A 22,404-nucleotide genomic window follows, 5' to 3' on the forward strand; every position below is an offset into this window, starting at 1 on the left:
TCTGATCAAGGAAGAACCTTGTGATTTTAGACCCTTTCCATTTGGAATTATTAGAGCACTTTTTGTAGAACTCCCCATTTCATATACTCTGTCACAATTTAATATATTACTTTCCTTAACAAAAGCTGTAGAGACCTACTGTGAACCTTACAAGCTGTTAAAGCAAGCACAGCTCACCACAGTAAATATTGAAAATGTGACTTAACATAAAGGTCATACGTGCTATCAAAGAGGTTAATGGAAATTCAGAATCATGTGAAAGGCAAAAAGGGAATGAGGGCTGCAAAAGTGATTTTATTTGACAGAACACATTTCACATCACAAAGCAGTTACAAAATGTTAAACCACCAACTTCTTCTCCCCACAATGCATCTCTCCATATCTATGGTCTTTGGCTCTGTACTTCTCTCATTTCATCTGGACATGCTTGGCCAACTTGTGTGAAGTCCTCCCAGATGTGCAGTAGATCCTCTGGTTGATAAACAATAGAAGTAATGAGCTGGGAGAAGAGACACTTTGAGTATGGAACAAAAATGTAGGCGAACAGGCCCTGCTTTGGAGGGTATACAGGCCTGATCCCCAGCTGCTGCAGACACAGCCCCACGTAGACATCCTCCATGAACACTGGTTTCGCTAACCGAGATGCATAGAGCACCTTGGAGGCCAGGTCAACAGAGAAGATGTATCCCATCCCGCAGACGTAGATGGGGTAAACGTCATTGGGAAAGACCTCCTTTGGCATGTACCACTTGTGGCCTTTGCTTCTGATTACTGGGGTATTCTCCAGTATCCCCCCAATGATGTAGTCCTGCTTGGGGTGAGGGGCGTGGGGGTCCAGGAGCTTGTTGACCAGGTAGTCCACATTGAGGAATAGGTCTGTGTCGATCTTCATGGCATAGGAAGCCCTCGGGCAGTAGGAGGCCAGCCAGTCCATGATCGCCATGGTCTTGATGGTCAGGTTGTGGTAGCTGTCCAGGAAGTCCTTCTGGATGATGTCACGGTGCTCCTGGCTCTCCCTCTCCAGCTCCACCTGGATCTGAGAGGCTTGGTCTCCAGAGGGCAGCCCCAGTACGAAGATACGGAGAATTTCCACCCCCGGGAGAAAGTTCTCCTGGCCCCAGGTCTTTCTGATGGCGTCTCTGACTGGGCGGTTGTGTGGAGCCACGGGGATCATGAGCACCAGGAAGGGGGTTCTCTCTCTGCACTTGTCCGGCTCATTCAGGATGTAGGCGTGCTTGAGTGGATAGTTGAACTCTGGAATGGGCACCACAGACTGCTTCTCTGATTTACTGCAGATATTGTATATGGCGTAGTAGAGTGCTGAACCACATAGCAGAATCAACAGGACACTGCAAAACTTCTTCTCCATTCCAATGACAATTCCACAGAGCTGTTTACTGATGTGTCTTGCGCTGTGTTTGGCTCCCTGCCCCAATCTGGTAATGCAAAAAGGGAGAGTTTTGTGTGTTAGAGAATCAATAGCCCCATTCACATTGAAATGCCAGCAAAATGCAGGCAACATTTGCCTGCTTTTTTCCTGTTGCACCCCCATTCACACTGGCTTTGAATGCTGGCAAATTGCAATGTACCCATTGTAGCAGGTTCGGGTCTTGAAACACACAGTAGGGAGGCAGGCAGAGGGTACAAAACAGACTTGCTGTTGGTTTATTGCTTCCCTTAATGGCAGGCACAGTGTCAAAACAAACAAAACAAAACCTAGCTTGGTTCAAGCACTAACTAAACATAAATGGTCCCAATCTACAAACAAACAGTAATAACAATAACAGTAAATGCCAGGGTTGGCAGAGCCAAACACCGGGCAAGCAGAAGTATAAAAGGGCAGGTTTGTAATCAAAGTTCGTTACTGGTGGGAGGTTGTCAGACAGTCCGGGGTTCAAGAGAGAGAATGGTCCAGGTACAGAAAAGGGGTCTCAAACCAGTAAATCAGTCAACTTTCAACTTTGCCCTTCTTTCTCTTCTCTTCTCTGCAGCTTGCTACCCCCAGCCAAGAATGCACATACTGGTCTGTTTCCTACTTCCTTTTATAGAGGAAGTGGTGGGGGGGAGTCTTAGAGGAAAGGTTTTGTAGTCTCCTCCACTGAAAGATCTGCCCTGACCCCAGCCTTGCCTCTCACACTGCCACACCATTCACACAGAAAACAGAGAATGCAGGCATTAGCAATGTAGCCTTATGAACAAGACGGTACAGAGACCTGTTGATTTGGGAGAAGAGACACAGACCCATATTCTGGATGTGTTTGTAAAAGTCCAATCATTTCCGTTTTGCCAGTTTCCTTCCATTGTGTTTACTGGGCTATTGGTTCTACCCAGGGCTCCGGCATTCGGTTTAGACACTACCAAGAACAAATATTCAAGAGGGAAATGTAACGAAATGTCAATCTAGGGTGTGTTTTCGTGCTATGACCAGGTCATCGGGTTGTATGGCAATGCCCCCTCAGTTGGAATATTGTGCCATCTCAGTTTTGCATCCTTATTGTATCCTACCATCTGCCCTCTCACTCATGCCCACCCGATTAGTTGCGTTGATGTTTGCGCGCAGCTCACTTCCGATAGGTCATTAATATTAATATTAAACCATCTATATGCTTCATTCATGTAACTCCATTGCTCCATTCATACGTCAGTCACACACATTTTACCAGCTGGAGAAAAATCACATTTTTATTGGCCTTCACACAGTACAATTTGACCATTTAGGTTTGCTTTCAAAGTTAAATATACCTATGATAACAACCAATAAAGTTTCACTGTGGAACTGGATGAAACTTATCGGGCGCCGTTTGTGCTAAAAGTGTTCATCCGTCAATTTGGTAATTCATTGGGAAATTCATTGGGGAATTTGTCAATTTGGCCATGCAGCAGGCAGTTTGGCCATATAGTATTAAATTCATCCAGTAATCTGTCAAGTCATTTGTTAATTTGTCTGATTCGTGTGTCAATAAATCCGTAATTACATTGATCAACTATGAATTAATGTGGCTATTAATTAATATAAACAGACAAATTTCCAGACAACCAGACCAACTTCCAAGCAAACTTCCAGACAAACCAATGAACTTCCAGACGAACAGACCAACTGTCAATCATGCACTGTGGCAAACCCACTTGAGTCTTTCTAGCCAATAGGAGCAGACACCCCCAATTTAACCAATACAACTCCAGGCTCACATAAAACGGCTTCAGCCAATAATGGTGCAGTTTATTAGAGAGGGCGTTTCTCTGTCTCTCAATTCGATCCGTGTTTTTTCTACACACTACATGTGTTCATACATAAAGATTTTGGTTTCAAACTTTAGCGATTGCAAATCATTGAAGTATTAGCTAATTAAGTTGGATAATGCACTGTATTTTTTAAAAATATGTACACACGAAAATAAAATAAACAATACGTAACATCCCTTGCCCTAGCCAATCGAACAGGTATATCCATTTAAATACAATTAAACCTCATAACAATACATTCAACTTGACAGTCTGTTAAAATGCCCAGAGCATCATCTCTTAACCAAACGAATTAACAATTAATACAAAAACACCAAGAACTTCAGCCTTGGCATGTCATATAGATTATGCTAATTGTATTAGGAGCAGTATTTTTCCAGCAGCTCTCAGGTTTGCCGACTCGCCGTTATCATTCAAATATACATATGTTTGGGTCGACACCACAATGTGCACTGTCCATAATACTATAATAAAATACAAAGTTTGACCTTTGCGCTGCGGGGGGCTAAGATAATGCTCGATCCTCTCTATGAAGATGAAGGTGTTCACATTACATTACATTACCGTCATTTAGCAGACGCTATTATCCAGGGCAATTTACTTACATTGCCCTACCCGGGATTTGAGCCCACAATCCAGTTATTAGTCCCTAACCACTACTCCACAGGGCACCTATTGGCTAGAAACACTCAATTGGGTTTGGCACAGTGCATGATTGACAGTTGGCCTGTTCGTCTGGAAGTTTATAGGTTTGTTTGGAAGTTTGTCTGTTTATATTAATTAATAGCCACATTCATTACATAGTTGTACATCAATGTAATTACAGATTAATTGACACACGAAACGGACAAATTAACAAATTACTTAACAGATTCCTGAATGAATTTACTACTCTATGGCCAAACTGCCGGCTGCATGGCCAGATTGACGAATTTCCGAATGAATTTCCCAGTGAATTACCAAATTGACGGACGAACACTTTTGGCACAAACACAGAGCACGCAGTGAGGGGTAGACAAAGGGACGTACACAAGCGTACTCTGGTTGTAGGGAGGAGGAGTGTTCATCTTGGCAGTGTGTGCACTGATTCTGACACCTACGGTTAAACATAATTAAAAGGCTTTGCTTTAGGAAATTGGTTCAATTAAGGGTTCAAATTATTAATTATTCAGGTCCCTGTAGAGGACCTGGCAACACTGTCCATTTAAGGCTGATTTATACTTATACGCAGACGGTCGCATAGCTGTCTGCCGCGTCCATAGGGGGCAGTGTCGCATTAACACATTGCAATCAACGAAAAACGAAACCTGATTTCTATGGTGCACCTACGATTGTATGGATGTAAATTAACACATACTGTTAATGACATGTTACAGAAACTACAGACACGCACATACAAATTGCATCCTGTATGTGCGGATCTATATTGTCTTGCTATGGCTAAACGCTTAACACTAGAACATACATACATCTCTGCGTATCTGAATTTCTCCTGCATATCCGTTCTTGTATGTTACTAAATAACAATTTGGATTAAATACATGTATGGCGTTTCAGCTGTTAAACTTAATGAGCTTTAAATACCTTCTTCTCCAACCGCTAGACCTGCGGTTTATGTGATAGGGTATAGCCTACTAAATATAATAAATAAAGCTGACAATGTGAGCTTTGTAATCAAATTTGTGGTTGTGATTTATAGTCATGTTGATTGGTTACACACGCTATTTTCTCTATTTAAGTTGGAATAAAATCCTGATCACGTTGCAAACCCGGGTCTCTGGATCAATGACTTGATCAGTCACCAGTTTGATCATGAATGCCAAATGTTCATTCCGTCCACGCAAAGCAAAGTACATTTTACTTTTCATCCAAAACTGCCAACCACGAAATACGTGGAAATTTCGTTGGATAAAATGTGAATTATGTTCACGAAATGCGAATTATATTAACGGAATGTACAGGTCGAGGGACAAAATACTCATTATGTGGACAAATGCGTTTCGTGGATGAAGCGATGCATTTTAAATACTTTCGTATGTCCCCACATGGTTTCTCTGACCTGCTGCAGCGCCTACAGATAAACACCGGACATCGGCCGCGGCTCTCAGGATGTCCTGCTCAGCCAATCAGCGCTGCCTGACGCGCTGTTGAGATTTCGGATGAGTGACGTCAGCTCCTCGGTGGGCTGCGCTTACCCACAAACCCCTGCTCTGCGTCACTAAGTGGACCTACACAGAAGTATAAATTGGCCTTACAGAAATGTCACATTGTACTTTTAACAATGGAGACTGATATAGCATTTGCACTATTCCTATAGAATGGATATAATATTAATGTGGAAATATGTTGTTTATATCACCTATTTTTATACTACTACTGTAATTAATTGATAGGCGCCAAAACGTTTTCTCTATTTTTTATCATATATTTAAATCATGATTATATAATGTTATACTATCTATTATGTCCTTCATAAATGTAACAATGTCTACAACTGTCTAGCTAGCTATATTTATAGATTTATAGATTTTATATGCACATACTATGGAAATTGTTTCTGTGCTTAACCAGATTTGTCTACATTAATAATGTCACCTACTTGCTGCAAACAATCTTAGTGCTAAACACAGCTTCAAAAATGAAAAATGATCACTGCGTTTCATAGTTAATCCTCACAGACATAATAGATCCTGTAGTGGGATCAATATGGTATGTGGTGTTATAACTATACCGTTTTGTATTCACATGTGTTCAAACCACCAACCACAAGAACCGCACCCATCAGCACAGTGTTATTCCCGCTAAACAGGAATTGCAAGTTTGTCAGACATGCTCCACTTTTACTTTAACCTTGGTCTACCACGGAAACTGAACTGTGCTCAGTATGAGAACATTCACAAGGGTTTTAATGGAAAACCATGTCCGCTTTACTTGAAGTAGCATTGTTTGTGATGGCAGAAATAGGTAAACACGGGAAGCCACATGGGTATAAAATGATGTACCTTAAATGCATTCAACAGGGCATTGTGGAAACTCATGCCACCAGACACCTTCCTCAAATACTGGGTCCTGAAGGAGTCATGTTAGAATGTCTCACACAAGTAATGTTAGTAAGTTTAAGTTTCTATCCTTCCTGTCGTATCACGGGATTACCCATAAGAACTACAAATGGTATTGGACTAAAAAAAAGAAAGAAAAATCATGGCAACAACACGTCCCCAAAATACGTTTGTGTGTGCCAGCAATAAGTTTCTGTAAGATCATGTCTGCATACTGCATTGAAAAGGAAACAGTCGGGAAAAAAAGGTAAATGCCACATTTTATGTCTGTGGAATCAGGTCTTAAAGGATCAAGAGAAAAAGCACAGTTCGCAAAGCAGTTTTTTTCTGTTATTAAAATAACTTTGGGGAAATTTAAAACGTGTTGCAACTTCATAAATGCATATCTTATGATGCATTCCCAATGAAACTTTGCCTGAATCTCACTATCTTTCATATATTGAGTGTTTTATACACGAGTATCCCACAAGGCATCTGGTTACAACCAGGGGCGTTGCTAGACATAAAGCTCTACTGGGGCACAGGCCCCCGATTACTCATATCTCTTTTTTTTTTCTTGAAAGCCTGCTGCGTGCAAGAAGTGTGCAACACAATGCACTATACAAACTTCCCTTGCTTAACCCACTACTCCTACACTGCAACAAGTACTGGGAAAGGTAAACATGTAGAGATATTAATCTTTATGAAAATATTTATTTAAGGATCTTCAACATACTGTACATGAACATTCTCAACATGTTTTACAACATAAAAGGCATACACTGTATACGCAAATAACAAAACTGAACAGAAACCTTTCTTGCACATTTGCATTCTTCTACATTACACAATGACAATAATGAATAATTACAGCTTTTTCAAGAATTTAGAATTACAACATTTGAAGGAACCAGTCATGTTATGACTTCAACAACTTAAACAAAAGTTTAACGTTTGAAACTCATTAAGTTTACTTGCAACAACAACTTAAAACAAACCAAACTATAGTCCTTTTTAGTTGCTAGGTAATTAGCACACAGCAGCCATAGTTACTGCCAACTGTTTATGTAGTGTCCTAAACTAGCACTAGCGAATTAAATTATTAATTTCATATCCGAAAGACTGATTCATTGTTATCATACACAATGAAAGACAGTACTACAGAACACAAAAATGTGTTTATTTTTTCTGCAATTCCATAGACTTGACAGAGGTTTTTCTGAGTGAAGAACCCAGTCTTGAAGCATAGATGATAACATGTATGTATTTAACATGCCAGGCCCGGAGGGCCCCAACATGGGAGCTCTCCAGCAGAGACTCTTTGAACAATAGAAGTGGACAGCTTTTATACAATGCATGACATGTGAGTCTGTGGGCAGGGACAGGCACAGGTTTCCCAGAGTGTTGTCTTGAGATCAGGATTCAGAATATTTCTGAATGGCTGACTTCCTGAGGAGGAGTATGGGGAGTTAAAAAAACAAGTCTTATAAGTGTTTGTTTTTTATTTATTTAACACTGCACTACTCTCACCAGTGTTAATTACATTTAACACTATGGGGTATTTACCACTTACAGTGTTAACTCTCCTCCTGTTAAAACATTCTGATTGTGTTACTCCATAACATTGTTACAACCCTGTTACTGTTTTCTATGCTTTTATCAATCAAATGATAACTAGCGTTACCACAGGATTAGCTTCTATACACTCTGGAATTTGATCAGAACTGTGTTTGTGTAGCACTAATATTATGTATTAAAATCTAGTAGTCCTTTGTTCTATATACATTAATCATGTATACATATATATTTGCAATTTACTCTTCAGTAAGTAAATACCCAAACCCAGTCAGACACACAAACTGGTCGTGCAACTACAGGTAATGTATAGACCAAGATTGACGTTGGGGGTTGACTCAAAGACATGAGTTAACTTAGGGTAGAAAAATCAGACAACACAAATTTAAATATATTGGTGGGTAAAGACACAATTTATAATCAAACAATAATCCTTTACAATAATTTACATTTATACAATTATTAAGAAAAAATAACCAATTATTAAGGAAACAATGCATTGTGGGTATGGTAAGTTATTTGGTTATGCACCAGTCCAGTGTAAAATCAACACTCTTTATTCTGACAGCCAGTATTAACACATTATCAAGTGTCAACATCATCTTTTTAATGTTGAAACAAAACTGATTTCAACACTATATTATTAACACTGGGATTTCAACACTACAGATTTTGCCATGACACTGAGTACTACTTATTAGATTTTTTTCCCTTTTGGGTCTTAGCATTTAATTAGCTCTGCTATTAGTGCAGGTGAGGTTTTGGATTTGTGAAGTGTTCTTTTATTAAAGTCTTTTGTTCTGATTTTTTTCTTCTTCTGTGGAATATTTCGTTTTGTTTCTTCTATTTTTCGTTTTGGTTAAAGGGCTGATCCTGTTTATATAACCAAACTTTATCTTGTTTAAAGCATTGCTGCTATAATTACACCAACAACATTGCTGCTATATTAATAGCTGATATTTTTTAACAATTATTATTGGCATTCCTGCATTTTTATATTAAACTTGACATTTATGTAATTGTTACAGAAACTAATAATGCACTATAACCTGCTAATGCGATCTCAACAAGTACTGTCTAATTTAAATATTGTGTACAAACAAACTGTTGACATTTTAAACAGTTTCTTGACTCTGTGTTTTGGAGTAATGCTGCTTTAAGTCCTTGCTAAATTAAATAACCTTTAATACATATATGTTTCCCCCCATTAATATTGGTGAGTGGCGTAGCGACTACATTTTATATTACATTAACTGATAGGTGTAAAGCGCAGTTACACTTACTCGTCGATCGATTAACAATAGTGTCCGTTTCCAATTGATCTCTGTATCCTCCACACCTGGAAATTTGGCAGACTTACAGCGAACAATGGCGCAGCCGAGGTTCTACCATCTCTTCGTGCTGGGCTACGTCCGACACTAATGCATATCAACGCCGTTTACATGCTAAGAATGATTGTTTACAATAAATACACATCCAATACCGCGGTAACCGGTATGTCCATATTGAAGCTTGAACAGGGTGTGTGGGAGGGGGCGGGGTCTGCGGATTACAGTACATTCTTTAACAAGGAGGGGTTTTGACACAATGTTTCCAAAGTCACTGACTTTTCTGGGCATCTCCTCGATTTGCATTTTAGAGTTGAGAATTGCATAATCTTGCACTTTGCAGAGACTTGACAAATGTAGTACTAGCGTTTCTCATATAGGCCCTAAGTATATTTTTTCTCTACATCTGGAGCTGGCTATATGACACGCCAATATAGCATTATGTTATGGAAAAGAAAAGGAATAGCCCGGTCTTCCAGGATTCTTGAAATACCTCTGACTTCGTGAATGACAATGGAACTCCACATTTGTCTCGGTCGTTGCTTAATGCTCCTCCACTGCATCACACTCAACTCAGAAGCTACCATAGGCCACGAAACGCTCCACAGTTCAAAGATATTCGGTTTTATCAAGAACATTACAGAACTGCACACAATCAACCAATCACTAATCAGTCTGACAGGATGTGTGTTAACACCGTGAGGCAGGTCAGGATGAACAAGTTTTACTATTAAAACAATGTCCTTCAAATTGCACCCAGGAGAGGAACACTCACCCCACCATCCCACACTGTCTCAAGCTGAAAGTCTAAATTCTTCCGATTAAAGATGCCTTGAATAAAAAATGGCCAGTTGTTAGAATAAATCGTTTTTAAAACCCGTTTTAAATAAATAATAATAATACCAAAATTAAAGACATACCACTCCCCCATCAGTCACTCAACGTGAAAAAACTCTAGTATCCACCCAGTTGGCTGTATATGCGGGCTCAATTCAATTACTGCAACACCAACACCTTCGTTGGACTGGGTAGTACCACACACACACTACACACTTCTGCCCCTACCCTGAACGGACCAGCGCCAATTCATTCTGCCTGTAGATGAGGCTTCAGCGGCGGCTCTGTTTTGGTAAAGAAGAATAAAAAAATCCTGCACAAACCACCAAAAGCTGTATCAGTCCTTCCTTCAAAAAAAAAAAAATATATATATAAAAAAAATATATATATATATATATACAAGTGTGTGTGTGTGTGTGTGTGTGTGTGTGTGTGTGTGTGTGTGTAGTATTTATTTATTTATTTATTAGCAGACGACTTACAAAATATAAGAGCAATACAAAGTGCAATAATACAGTGCAGTTCAAGGCATAATACATTTTACAAATTCACAATTTACACAAGTGTATACGAGGTATACAGTAAACAATATATAAGGTCTTACGTCCTAGAATGTAAAAGCTGATAAGTGGAGACAAGATGTTAAGTCAAAGATAAGAGCTAAGGGAGAGGGAGCATAGGGGAAATAAAAATCAAAATTAAAATAAACAATACAAGTGCTAGTAATGCAAAGGCAAGATTATGACAAAACGTTGTATAGGTGCAATCTTACAAGAGAATAAATGACTAAATTACAAGTACAGTCTGAAAAGATGCGTCTTGTGTAAGCGCTGGAAGGAGGTCAGAGACTCTGCTGTTTTGACTTCAGTGGGAATGTAGTGCCACCTATATTTTGTACCCCAAAATCCACATTTCAAGCATATAATTCACTTTGTCGCACGAAATGCCCACTTAATTCGTGCTTGGCAATTTTGTGTGCAAAAAGTAAAACGTACTTTCCTTCAGAGGACGGAATGAACAGCCGAGAATATACAGCTCTGATAAAAATTAAGAAACCACTCCAAGTTCAGAAATCAATGTTAAGTGGTCTCTTAATTTTGTCCACAGTTGTATATCCACGAAATGATGTAAGGGAAAATACATTGAAAGGAAACTTAGAAACTTGCTGAGCCGATCAAGACAGGCAAAACAGGCAAATCTAATATAACATATAATGATAATAATGAATATATGACATGTAGAAAATCGCGTTTTTCACCAATCAACATGATTATAAATCTTTAACAATTACTAATTGTATTGCAAAGACCAGATTGTGGTCTATATAACATTCAGTATAGCCTGCATAAACTAGGTGTCGGCGGGTGGAGAAGTAAGTATTTATAGCTTAAGTTTGAGGAGTTGTGCATTTAATTCAAATATTTAGTAACATAACAACTGCGGGATATGCGGGAGAAATTCACATACGCAGAGATATTTACTTCTAAATTGAAAAAGCGGGTATGGTGTTTCTATTGTTAAGTCTCTAGCCAACTATATAGCAAGACAATATAGATCTATAGGATGCAATATGGCAATTTGTGTGTGTGTGTAGTTTCTGTAACATGTAATTAACAGTATGTGTTGATTTACATTGCTCTGCGCTTCTATGCATCTGGGGCATTTTATCAAGTCATAGCTGGCAGTATGGGAGTCCAAAACTACAGTGAAGTGGTAAAAGCTGTGTTTTTTGCATTGGCCAACATGGTCAATCAGTTTGTTGCATTTCCGAATGATAACGAAATTGCTGCAATGAAGCGCATTTTTTTTTTTTTTTTAGGATTTATGCCCAACACGATTGGGGTGATGGACTGCACCCATGTGCATGTGCACATTGTTGAGGTGAATAATCCGTTCTGGGCCCTCCATCTCCTCAGGTCACAACCGTAGGACTGGGCCACCCTCTGTTAATGGCCCAAGCACTACATACAATTCAGGTCCCCACCAGGGGGTCAACTTACCCCTAGCACGGCTAAACCCTTACCTTTTTGGGTCCCTTTCTTGCCTCTTCCCTGTTTAGCTACAAACCTGCCCATACACCAACTGTGTTTGTTTTGTGATGTTCCAGATCCATCTAAGCCCAAGCCCTCTTTGGGTGGAACCAGATCTGTAGCCGAGCATGATGACCGAACAGCACATAAAACGGGAACAGCCCAGTGATTTCATTAATGGTATTATTATATGCATGTACTAATTCTGAACTTTTCCACTCACCAATATTCTGTTGCTCCTACACCAGCCAGTACTCTACATAGTCCAGAGGGTGAAATGTGCATAGTAGTGAGCCCCTGCATTTTAAAAATACAAGGCTGGACAGGTGACTGACAGCAACAGGTTTCTTGAGGGCTTTCTAAATCAACTAAGGCAATCTCAGGGTTATTTATTGTGGAGACTTGGAGCAGTTGTAACATTTACCTTTTGCTCCATCACTCTGAGACTGTTTGAGCTGGTTTGGTGATTTTTAATACAAACCACTTGCATCTGTCTGCTGTGATTTCACACTGTTTTCATGTTCTTAGAGGTATCTTGCAGATGGCAATAATGCTTCAGACATTACAATTAACCCCATGACCAGGGTCAAATGTAACAAGTTGTGAAAATTCATAAAATAATAGAAACATCATATATTTAACTCAGGAATTCAGATCTTAATTGATATATTGTTTTAGATAAACTTATATGATTTTTTTTAATATATATTCTTTATTATATTACTTGGGCTGCATATACAGTCTCATGCAGCTCTTTGAACAACTAAATCAGGAAGCAGGCCTCCTTTTCAAGCTGTAAATGTTTGTGACTCACCGTTCATATGTACATCTCACTGCTCCAGTGCCTCAAGGGTCCAGACTGTGCTTACCAAGAGTTGAGTTCCAAAAACAACATGCATTTACATAACTTTTCTCCACGTATTACTATTAATATTGCAGTAATTTAGCATTTCTATAAGCATGTAAGTGTAGAATATAATAACTGTGCTTATGTATTTAAATGATCTCTAAACAAAATACAGACAAAAACATGTATTGATTTTAATTAAATACTAGAAAGACACAGCAATACACATATCAGTAGAATAAGCTGCAAGCAAGAGAGAGATACACAAATTTATTGGCAGGGACAGAGTATAATTCAGCACTTACACAATGCAAGACAAAAGCATGAAACATTAAAAAACACACAAAAGGAACATGCTTTTGAAAACAGATCTTTGGATAACCTCATACAAAACAATCTGTCTACTGAAAATACACAACACAAACACACAAGACAGGGCAGGAACCTTTACATACTGAGAGACTGTTTCAGCAAGAAGCTTTACACTTTAAAACAAGGTCATAGTTAAAATAGCAGCATCAATGACTCCTTCACAGACAGGCAGACACTTTTAGCAAAGCAGTTGCTGGGATGCAAACCCAAATTCCTTTTAAAAGGTACCACACCTGGTATAAGTTTTTCAAGCAATCAGAGTCCAAATCATGACTTGTAATTAACAAAGCTGGTTCACACTGAAATTAAACAACACGTCAATATGCAAAATTAGAAAAGTGCACTGAAAGTAAGGAAATTAAATACAAAGGAATGTCTAACTAAGATGAATCATAAGGAAAGCATCTCACCGAGATGACGTGTATAAACTAAACAGTAATGGATTCTGAACACAAAGTGGCAGCATTTAGCCACAAAATTAAGACTTTCTGACACAGCCGCCCCCAAATTCGTGAACACAGGAAAAAAGTGTCTGGTCATTCAGTGTTCTGAGTATCCTCATCCTCATCCTTGAGGGGTGGAAGCCGGATCAGTCGGGCAACTGGACAGACATAGGTGCGATCTTGGACCTGAACTTTGGCCGTACGGATGCGACCATCTGATCTTTGGTAAGTCTCTGTAACCCTTTCGGTTGGCCACAACACATGGTGTAGTTGGGGATCAACAGTCATAACGACCTGGTTGATCATCAGGTCGTTGCAGTCCTTGTGCAATTTCTGATGAAGCTGCAGATCAGGAAGATAGCGTCTAATGAAGTTGGTCCAGAAGTGATCAGCAACAATCTGGCTGTGCCGCCAATGGTGTCGGCTCAACAGATCGTTAGGAGGATGTACTACTTGAGGAAGAGAAGCATCCCTATGTCCCATTAGAAGCAGGTTGGATGTGACTGGGTCAGGATCAGCTACATCTGAAGAAATGTAGCCAAGGGGCTTGGCTTAGAGTTCAGAATCCCCTCCACTTCAATGAGAACAGTGCACAGCTCAGGATTGGTCACAGTGCAATCAGCCAGAATCACACACAGAGCATTCTTCAAAGACTTTATCTCCCATTCCCAAGTTCCACCGAAATGTGGAGAGTTTGGTGGGTTGAACTGGAAGGTCACCTTCTGGTCGACAAGTTGCTTCATCAGGGAAGGCTCCATAGCAGCAATACTAGCTTGTAATTCAGCATCTCCGCCACGGAAGTTGGTGCCCCTATCAGAGAGGATCTCAGAGGGCTTGCCCTGATAGGAGGTGAAATGTTGGAATGCCATCAGGAAGGCATCTGTGTCCAGACTCTCTAGCAGGTAAAGGTGCACACAATGGGTTGTTAAACATTTGAATACCCCAGCATTTCTCTGACTGCCGGCCAATCTTGATAGTAAATGGGCCAAAGCAGTCTACTCCTGTAGACCAGAAAGGAGGCTTGTACAGGCGTAAATGTGAAGGAGGCAAGTCTGCCATCTTTGGCACTTCAGGGTTGGCACACCATTTACGCCACTGTGGGCAGGTGTATTGGTGTCGACGGATGGCCTTTCAACAATGCAGTATCCTGTACTTACGTCTGAGTTCCGCAAGGACTCATTCTGGTCCAGGGTGGAGTAGCCTCTCATCATAATCTTGGATGAGGAGCTTGGTAATGGAATGACTCGGGTTCAACACAATGGGGTGGATGTTATCTAGGTCCAAATCTTCAGCTCGCTGCAACTCTAATGAGTTTGAGACTTGGGTCATACGCTGGACTAAGTACTAGCAAGTGGCTGTTTACTGGTATGTCTTTACCTACTCCAGGTGCATTTACTTCTTCTGTAAAGCAATCCAATTTGGCTTTCTGTAGAAGGAGGTTCTCCAGCTCCGTCTGGCGTTCAGCTGTCCATCAAGGGACTGATGGGTGGCCACGTTGAGGTTGTGCCATGTGTTGAACTGACCAGGGTCTGGAATGCAAATTGACTGTTCTATGGAGACATTCCCACAGAACACAGTTTTCTTCAATTCAGCAGAGTCCTCTCCCTGCTCAGCTGATGGCATTGATGGCCATGTCTCCTTTAACTGAGACAGGAAAGGAGGACCATGTCTCCAGCAGTTGTGCTGGCTTAATTCTTGCAGGGACTTGCCTCGAGTAATGTCATCTGCAGGGTTGTTCGTTGTATCCACAAAACGCCAATTCTGGAAATCTGTTAGCGCTTTTCCACCGACATGGTGCTGGTGCTGGTGCCGGAGCTGGTGCTCAGCCTGGGAACCAGGAAAACTTTTTGCGAACCGGTTTGGGAACTGAAGGCTTACGTAACTGGATGTGGGTATTCCCAAGCACGAAATAGAAGTTGAGAAATACACAGCAATAATAATCACCACCATGGCGGAGTACGTCCTTAATTTGCAAGCTTTACTTTTAAAATTAAACTCATTCAGCGTCTACACACAGCACAAATAGATTGTAAAAAACAAAACAAAAAACGCAAGATCACATGTAGACAAGCAGAAATTAAAATACAACTATACGAATATGCTAAGATAACTCAGCCTTTTATCTGTTTTTAAGTTGACAGAAAATAATAAGTGTTTTCCCCCTCATTCCAATGACATTAAGATGCTACATGGAATTCAAATGCTAGATTAATTTCACATTCATAATCACAATCATAAAATGCAGCCTATATAAAACACTATTTATCCTTCCCTTGTTCATAGGAAATTGTCCACAGGTGGAAACACTGAGGTTTATGCATTAAGGGATTTACACCAATTCACTATTTCAGACACTTTTACTGTGTTGAATAAAATACAAGTTAGAGTTTACATGCATTCGTCACCCCACATACAGTTTATTATGAATATACTTTGTATGAGTGGATACATTTTCATTCATTTTGTGGTCTATTTTTACATTTATTCTTATTTAAAAAACAATGACTATAGGCTAGCCTATTGATTATGAGTGCGGCTTGTTTTGGGGGTATTTGCGGCACAGTGGTGGGCAAATTAATAAACTGTCAGACGATCTCAGGTGATGTTAATGCCATCATGGTTTGATGGGAAATTCTGCTTATTGATGAAGTCTGTGGTCCCAAATCATTGTTGCATTGTCCTAGTTGCCAGACACCACAACAATGCTCATATGTTTTGAAAGTTGCCCTGGATAAGGGCGTCTGCTAAGAAAAACATAATAATAATAATACATTGCCACCACTCTGCTAGTGTGTGGTTGATCGCTCGCTGCGCAAAGCGCATCACTGTCCAAGTAGATGGTTTCAAGCTCAACAATGGTAATGAGAACACTCTTGCATTCTGTCTGTACAGCATCATGCAGGACGGTGAGATGCAGCTCCTTACATGTGTTGCAAGGCTTCTTAAGTGTGCAAGATGCTGGCGCATGTGGTCATCCACATCTCCAACAGCGCTCTGTCTCTTTGAGCCACTTTGTAATCTGTTCTGTAGTTCTGCACGCATTAAGATAGTGCTCGCTATTATTGCAGTGAGCACAGTATACTTCGGTTTGTCCTTTGCCTATAACAGGTGTTAGTCGACTGGCTGGAGGACGTGACCCTGTGTTGGATGAAGATGACTGCGCATTATAGTAGACAGATGTTGGTGGCTCCTTCCTCCTAGATGTAAAACGTTGCTCCTTTCTATCTGGGTTCAGGGTTTCTCCCTTGTACAGGACTGCTGCACGGTTAGAGATCCATTTGGCATGTGACTTGGTTTGTAGCCAAGTTGACAGGTCATGGAGTGTTTAGGTCTGGTCTGCATCAGCTTTCAGAATGCTGCGGTTGATGCAGTACTCCACAAATCCGTCATAATAGCTTGGTGGTAGCTTACTGATAAGCCGATCAACATGTGAGCCGCACTTAAGTTTGTAACCGTCTTCTCCTTCGACAGATTGCAGCATACTGACCAGGGAGTGCACAGACAGAGCAAAGTCATCGAAGGCTTCAGCGTCCCCAAACTTGATTGGAGGAGCATTCATAAATGGTGCCTATCTCACACTGAACAAGTTGCCGTGGCTGTCCATATTAATCCTTCAAAGCCTGGTTTGTATACTTTGCTAAGTGCCAAAGGGTGCCAATGATAAATTAAGTCAAAACCAATATTTATATGTATTTTTTGTTTTGTTATTATTATTATTATTATTTATTTATTTATTTATTTATTTATTTATTTTTCTTGGCAGACGCCCTTATCCAGGGCGATTTACAACATAAGTGCAAAAATACAGAGAAGTACAAGGCATCAATCATTACAAATTCAACTTAGCTAAAACATAGCAATTCAAAATAATACATTTTACAAATTCCAATTACAATTTACACAAGTACAGTAAGTGAGGTCCTACATCCTGGACGGTGAAAGCTAAGTGCTGTCAAGATGTAGGGTTACAGACTAGGGCTACGGGAAAGGGAGCAAGGAGGAAAACAATCAAGAACGCGAGGAGCATAATAAAGTTATTAAGTTATTAAACAAACATGCTAACAAAACAAATTGCAATACAGAAAAATCTAAAAACTATGGACAGATAGAACCATCCCACCCACCCGCCACCTGCATCCACTGACAAATCTTTAATCCTCATTAAAATTAAATCAATCAATCTTAATTTTATATAGTGGAACACCATGCCAAGGATGTCACAACATTAAATAAAGAATAAGTGCATCATAAAATTAATACATCATTTAAATGTTTTGCTACAGTGCAGTAAAATGCATGAATCACATTTAATCACGCATTAAGTTTGAGGATTATAATGCTAAAGTACATTTAGAAACCCCATTAAAATCGCAATCTACCCCCAAAACAAAGTCCCTCAGATTTTCCCATTGCCCTGCCGTTAAATACAAGAAGTAGAAGTGTGTTCATTTGGCTGCATTAGTAACCCTTCCATATTGTTTTGGTTTTTTTTTGCACTTTCACTCAAATCATTATCAATGCACCTTTTAAAATTACTTAATATCTACTGCTTTTACATTTTGTAAAATAACTAAAACTGGTAGATTAATATACATTGTGTGGCACTTATGTTTTAAGACAAAAATAATGCAGTGGTCTCAATCTACAGTGATTATGAGTATGCACAAATGTACTCTATAATCAAAGTAATAATTTATTTACTTTTGAGAATTTACAGCTTTCTTTTGGCAACTTTATGACGTTTTTAAATTGTCGAAGTGTTAAATATGAATGCTTGTGGCCATTTCTAAATTTGATACAGGAGATAACGATAAACAAAATGCTTTCCCCCGCTTGTTCAACAAACATTGCCGATTGATAACCCAGGAAAAAAGAAATGGATCTAAATGCAACGAAATAACCCAATCAACGCTTGTAAAAGCAACGCAGTTTAACCGAAAACACAAACTGCTGTGTGCACGCCTGTGTGCTGCTATATATGAGGGGCAGTTCAATTCAAAATTAACAAAAAAAAAAAAAAAAAATCATATACCAGAATGGATATATATAATTTACCAAAATGGATATATCATATAGCAGAAAAAATAATTCATATACCAGAATGGATATATATAATTTACCAAAATGGATATATCATATAGCAGAAAAAATAATTCATATACCAAAATGGATATATCATATACCAAAGTGGATATTTCACAAAGCAGGAAAAAAAACGTATACCAAAGTGGATATATCATATACCAGAAAAAATATTTCACATAGCAGAAAAAAATATATACCAAAGTCACGTGGTGTAGATGCTGGTTTGGACATGCGCAGTGCGCGCAGTTGGTGAGAGACGAGAGCGGATCCTTCGCAGGTCACAGGCATGAGAGCCGAGTGACGGACACATCGATCGGTTATGAGCAGGAGAGGATCATTATCGCTGACTGTATATATACATGAATATACATATATTACAGTTATAACAGTTGGTACTGGTACTGTATTTGTGGTTTGTTATGTATTAATGACGTTGTTTTTTAATGTAATTTGGTGGTGACCAATGTGATGCTGTTCAAGTTTATAACAAACGGCATCACCTTGACAGAACATATCGGCTAATAAAGTGAAACCGATCTAGACTCATGACGGTTCAGTATTGCCCTTACATACGTGTCAAACGATCGTCAGACACAATGACTCATCCTTTTCAATTAAGGGTGACTGCATAGAGCTCCTTTACTTCCATTACACCATTCTGTCCATAAGGGTGAATGGAAAAATCAACTGAAACATAATTACAGACCAAAATAAGGCACACAGTGTTCAGGTAGTTGTAACACTGCTGTCCACATGACCTGCAAAATGGACTTTGGTGTCTTGTGGTATTCATCGCCTTATGCGGGGGTCTTGGTTTCTTCAGATTTTTGTTTCAAACTAAAGCTCTCATTTAATTAATTAACTTTATTATGTAATTGACTGGGTACATGACCCATTGGTGAGAGGGCTTAAAACAGTGTTTCCCAAATCCTAGTCCTGGGGATAGTTTAAAATAATTGGCACAATTAGAGCTTATTAATAAATTTAAACTATTGGAGACATCAGGTTAAGTATAAAAGTTTAGGGGTCTATGTGGCACATACATTCTCCAAAGTTTGTAATTTAAATAATTTTAAGAATCAAGTACAGCAAATGATTAGTTCAATTTATGTTTCAGTTAGTTCATTCAGGGTGCAGATTAATTAAAAACCCACAGGACATTGGATCCCCAGGACCAGGATTGGCAAACACTGGCTTAAAAGATTACTTGGATTGGCTTATCGCACCAATTATAGCAGACACCCGTACACATGGCAATGTATAGTTTTTACAACCATTTTCATACCATTACAAAATGCAGTAAAGACCACAATTGCATATCAGGGAGCATATATCAGTTCAATTAAGGAAAAGGGAGCTGGGCAGAGTTGGAAAAAAATAATAATCTGAATACACGCACAGCCTCCAGGAAGTGTGTTTCAGACCCCTGACCTTAAGGAGAAGGACAAGAGTGAGGTTGGGCTGCTGCAAACTCTGCTCGTCAGTCTTCCCAGTCAGCACGTGAACCTGGCTTGCCTGAAGTCATGCCACACCTGGAGCAGCCTGCCAGGCCAGAAGCCCGCCACAGTGATCAGTCTGGAGAAAGCACATCTCTCATAGGCCATGGAATGCAGGTTGAATAAACTACGCCAAGAGGAGCGGGTGGGGTGGATACAGAGCCTCTGCAGGCACAAGCCCACATAGATGTCCTCCAGGGGAACAGGCCTCACTGAGCTGGACGCCCACAAGATCTTCCTGGCCAGGTTCACGGAGAAAACATACCCTGTTCCTGAGACGTAAGGGGGATAATCAGTCTCGGGGTAGACGTCCTCAGGCATGTACCACTTGCTCTCTTTGTCCCTGCGTGGTCGCCCATCCCCAATGACCACCCCTGTGATGAAGTCCTTCTTGGGGTGGGGGGCACGGGGGTTGAGGAGCTTGTTGACCAGGTAGTCCACATTGAGGAACATGTCCGTGTCGATCTTCATGGCATAGGAAGCCTCCGGGCAGTAGGAGGCCAGCCATTCCATGATCGCCATGGTCTTGATGGTCAGATTGCGGTAGCTGTCCAGGAAGTTCTTCTGGATGATGTCACGGTGCTTCTGGCTCTCCCTCTCCAGCTTCACCTGGATCTGAGAGGCTTGGTCCCCAGAGGACAGCCCCAGCATGAAGATCCGGAGAATTTCCACCCCCGGGACAGAGTTCTCCTGGCCCCAGGTCTTTCTTATGGCGTCTCTGGCTGGGCTGTCATGTGGAGCCACCGGGACCATGAGCACCAGAAAGGGGGTTCTCCCTCTGCACTTGTCTGGCTCATTCAGGACATACTTATAAGTAGAGGGAGGAGCGATCTTGTAAAGTTGTGGATCAACACAGGATCCCTGCCCCCATTCCAGGGATCCTGCTGCTTTCCAAACCCAGAAGGCCAACCAGCAAGCCAGTCCTGTAAACACCAAGCACTTGCCCAGCCTCCAGCACCACGTCTTCCACATTCTGCTGCCCCTCCCACTGTCTCCTCCCCCCGTCTCTTTCAGAGCTGTTCCTCTCTCTCTAGGACTCTCATTTTACAAGCAAAAATGACTAAAGCTGCCAGTACTTCCCTTTATGTAACTTGAAAAATGCATCTTTCCACCCCACCTCTCAAACCGACGCCCCACACACGTTCGTCTTACTCTCTCAGTTGCACAAGCCATGCAGACACTCTTTTCCAGCGACTGCTTAATGTTTCTTCTGCTTGCAAGGAAGACTCCTCCCTTGACAAACAACAGGTCTGCAGCCTTCCTCCCCTACACAGCTGCACTACTTCCGCTCACCAGAATCCTGAGCTCCCAAAGTGTCCTAGCTGTAGTAACTGTACTAAAGCAAATTAAATAAAATCATTACAAATAAAAAAAATAATAATAATCCAGCTTGTCCTCTTTAGAGGTTGAATTCCCTCACCCAGCCGTTAAGAACATATAGGCGTTTGTTTGTTTTTCACATCCCCAGAGCAGATATGTGGAGGTAACAGTGCAGCCGTGTTATCAGCTGGGAACTTTCCATGTCTGTGCCAATCACAGAGCACAAGGTCGGTCTGACAGGCTCTGTGGAACGCAGGCTTGCACAGCAGCCTTCCTGCCTAATCACGTTAAAAGCAACATAATAGACTTCCTGTTTCTAATGGCATCTTTCTTTCGTTATCTATCTCCAGGCATACTTTTCTTCACTTAACAGGGTTGTTCATTGTCGTGAGATTCAAATGAACGACCACTGCATTCCAAGAATACTAAAAGGGAAACGCCTCTGAAACCTCAATTATTAACTAGCAAAATAATGGAGTAAGTTCAATATATATATATATATACATATATACATACATACATATGTATAGTGTGCATGTGTCTGTTTTGTTTTTGAGGATGTTGTTTGAAGACATGACCAACAGATGTCAGCAAAGTACCACTAAACTTTCTGGTGTCTTGCAGAATTGCACTTGATTTCTCTACTGCTCTGCAAACTACCTCAATATACCTTTAGGACCTAAAATACCTTCTACTGTTTTCATAGACAAAACTTACTAAAAGTGGTTTCATTTTGATTTCCAAAACTTCAGTTAAAATGTATACAACTACATAATTAGCCTAACACATA

General features: G+C 40.3%; 2 protein-coding genes across 3 annotated transcripts; both read right to left on the reverse strand.

Moving 5' to 3' along the window:
- Positions 1–274: 274 nt before the first annotated feature.
- Positions 275–9,368, reverse strand: LOC136752588 (beta-1,3-galactosyltransferase 2). 2 transcript variants are annotated; one of them, XM_066708051.1, is made up of 2 exons: positions 9,217–9,368; positions 275–1,436 (listed from the first exon to the last, which is right to left on the reverse strand). In XM_066708051.1, the coding sequence occupies exons 1-2, from the start codon at positions 9,246–9,248 to the stop codon at positions 383–385; spliced, it is 1,086 nt and encodes a 361-aa protein (XP_066564148.1). In that variant the 5' UTR covers positions 9,249–9,368; the 3' UTR covers positions 275–382. The 2 variants fall into 2 exon arrangements, with proteins under 2 accessions (XP_066564148.1, XP_066564149.1); XM_066708052.1 differs by having other exon boundaries at positions 9,140–9,368.
- A 3,780-nt stretch (positions 9,369–13,148) lies between these two features.
- Positions 13,149–21,793, reverse strand: LOC136752589 (beta-1,3-galactosyltransferase 2). The gene has a single exon (XM_066708053.1). It carries the CDS (start codon positions 21,264–21,266, stop codon positions 20,292–20,294), a length of 975 nt encoding a protein of 324 aa, XP_066564150.1. The 5' UTR covers positions 21,267–21,793; the 3' UTR covers positions 13,149–20,291.
- Between the last annotated feature and the right edge of the window lie 611 nt (positions 21,794–22,404).

This window comes from Amia ocellicauda, chromosome 7 (genome assembly GCF_036373705.1).
Source record: "Amia ocellicauda isolate fAmiCal2 chromosome 7, fAmiCal2.hap1, whole genome shotgun sequence".
NCBI lineage: Eukaryota > Metazoa > Chordata > Actinopteri > Amiiformes > Amiidae > Amia > Amia ocellicauda.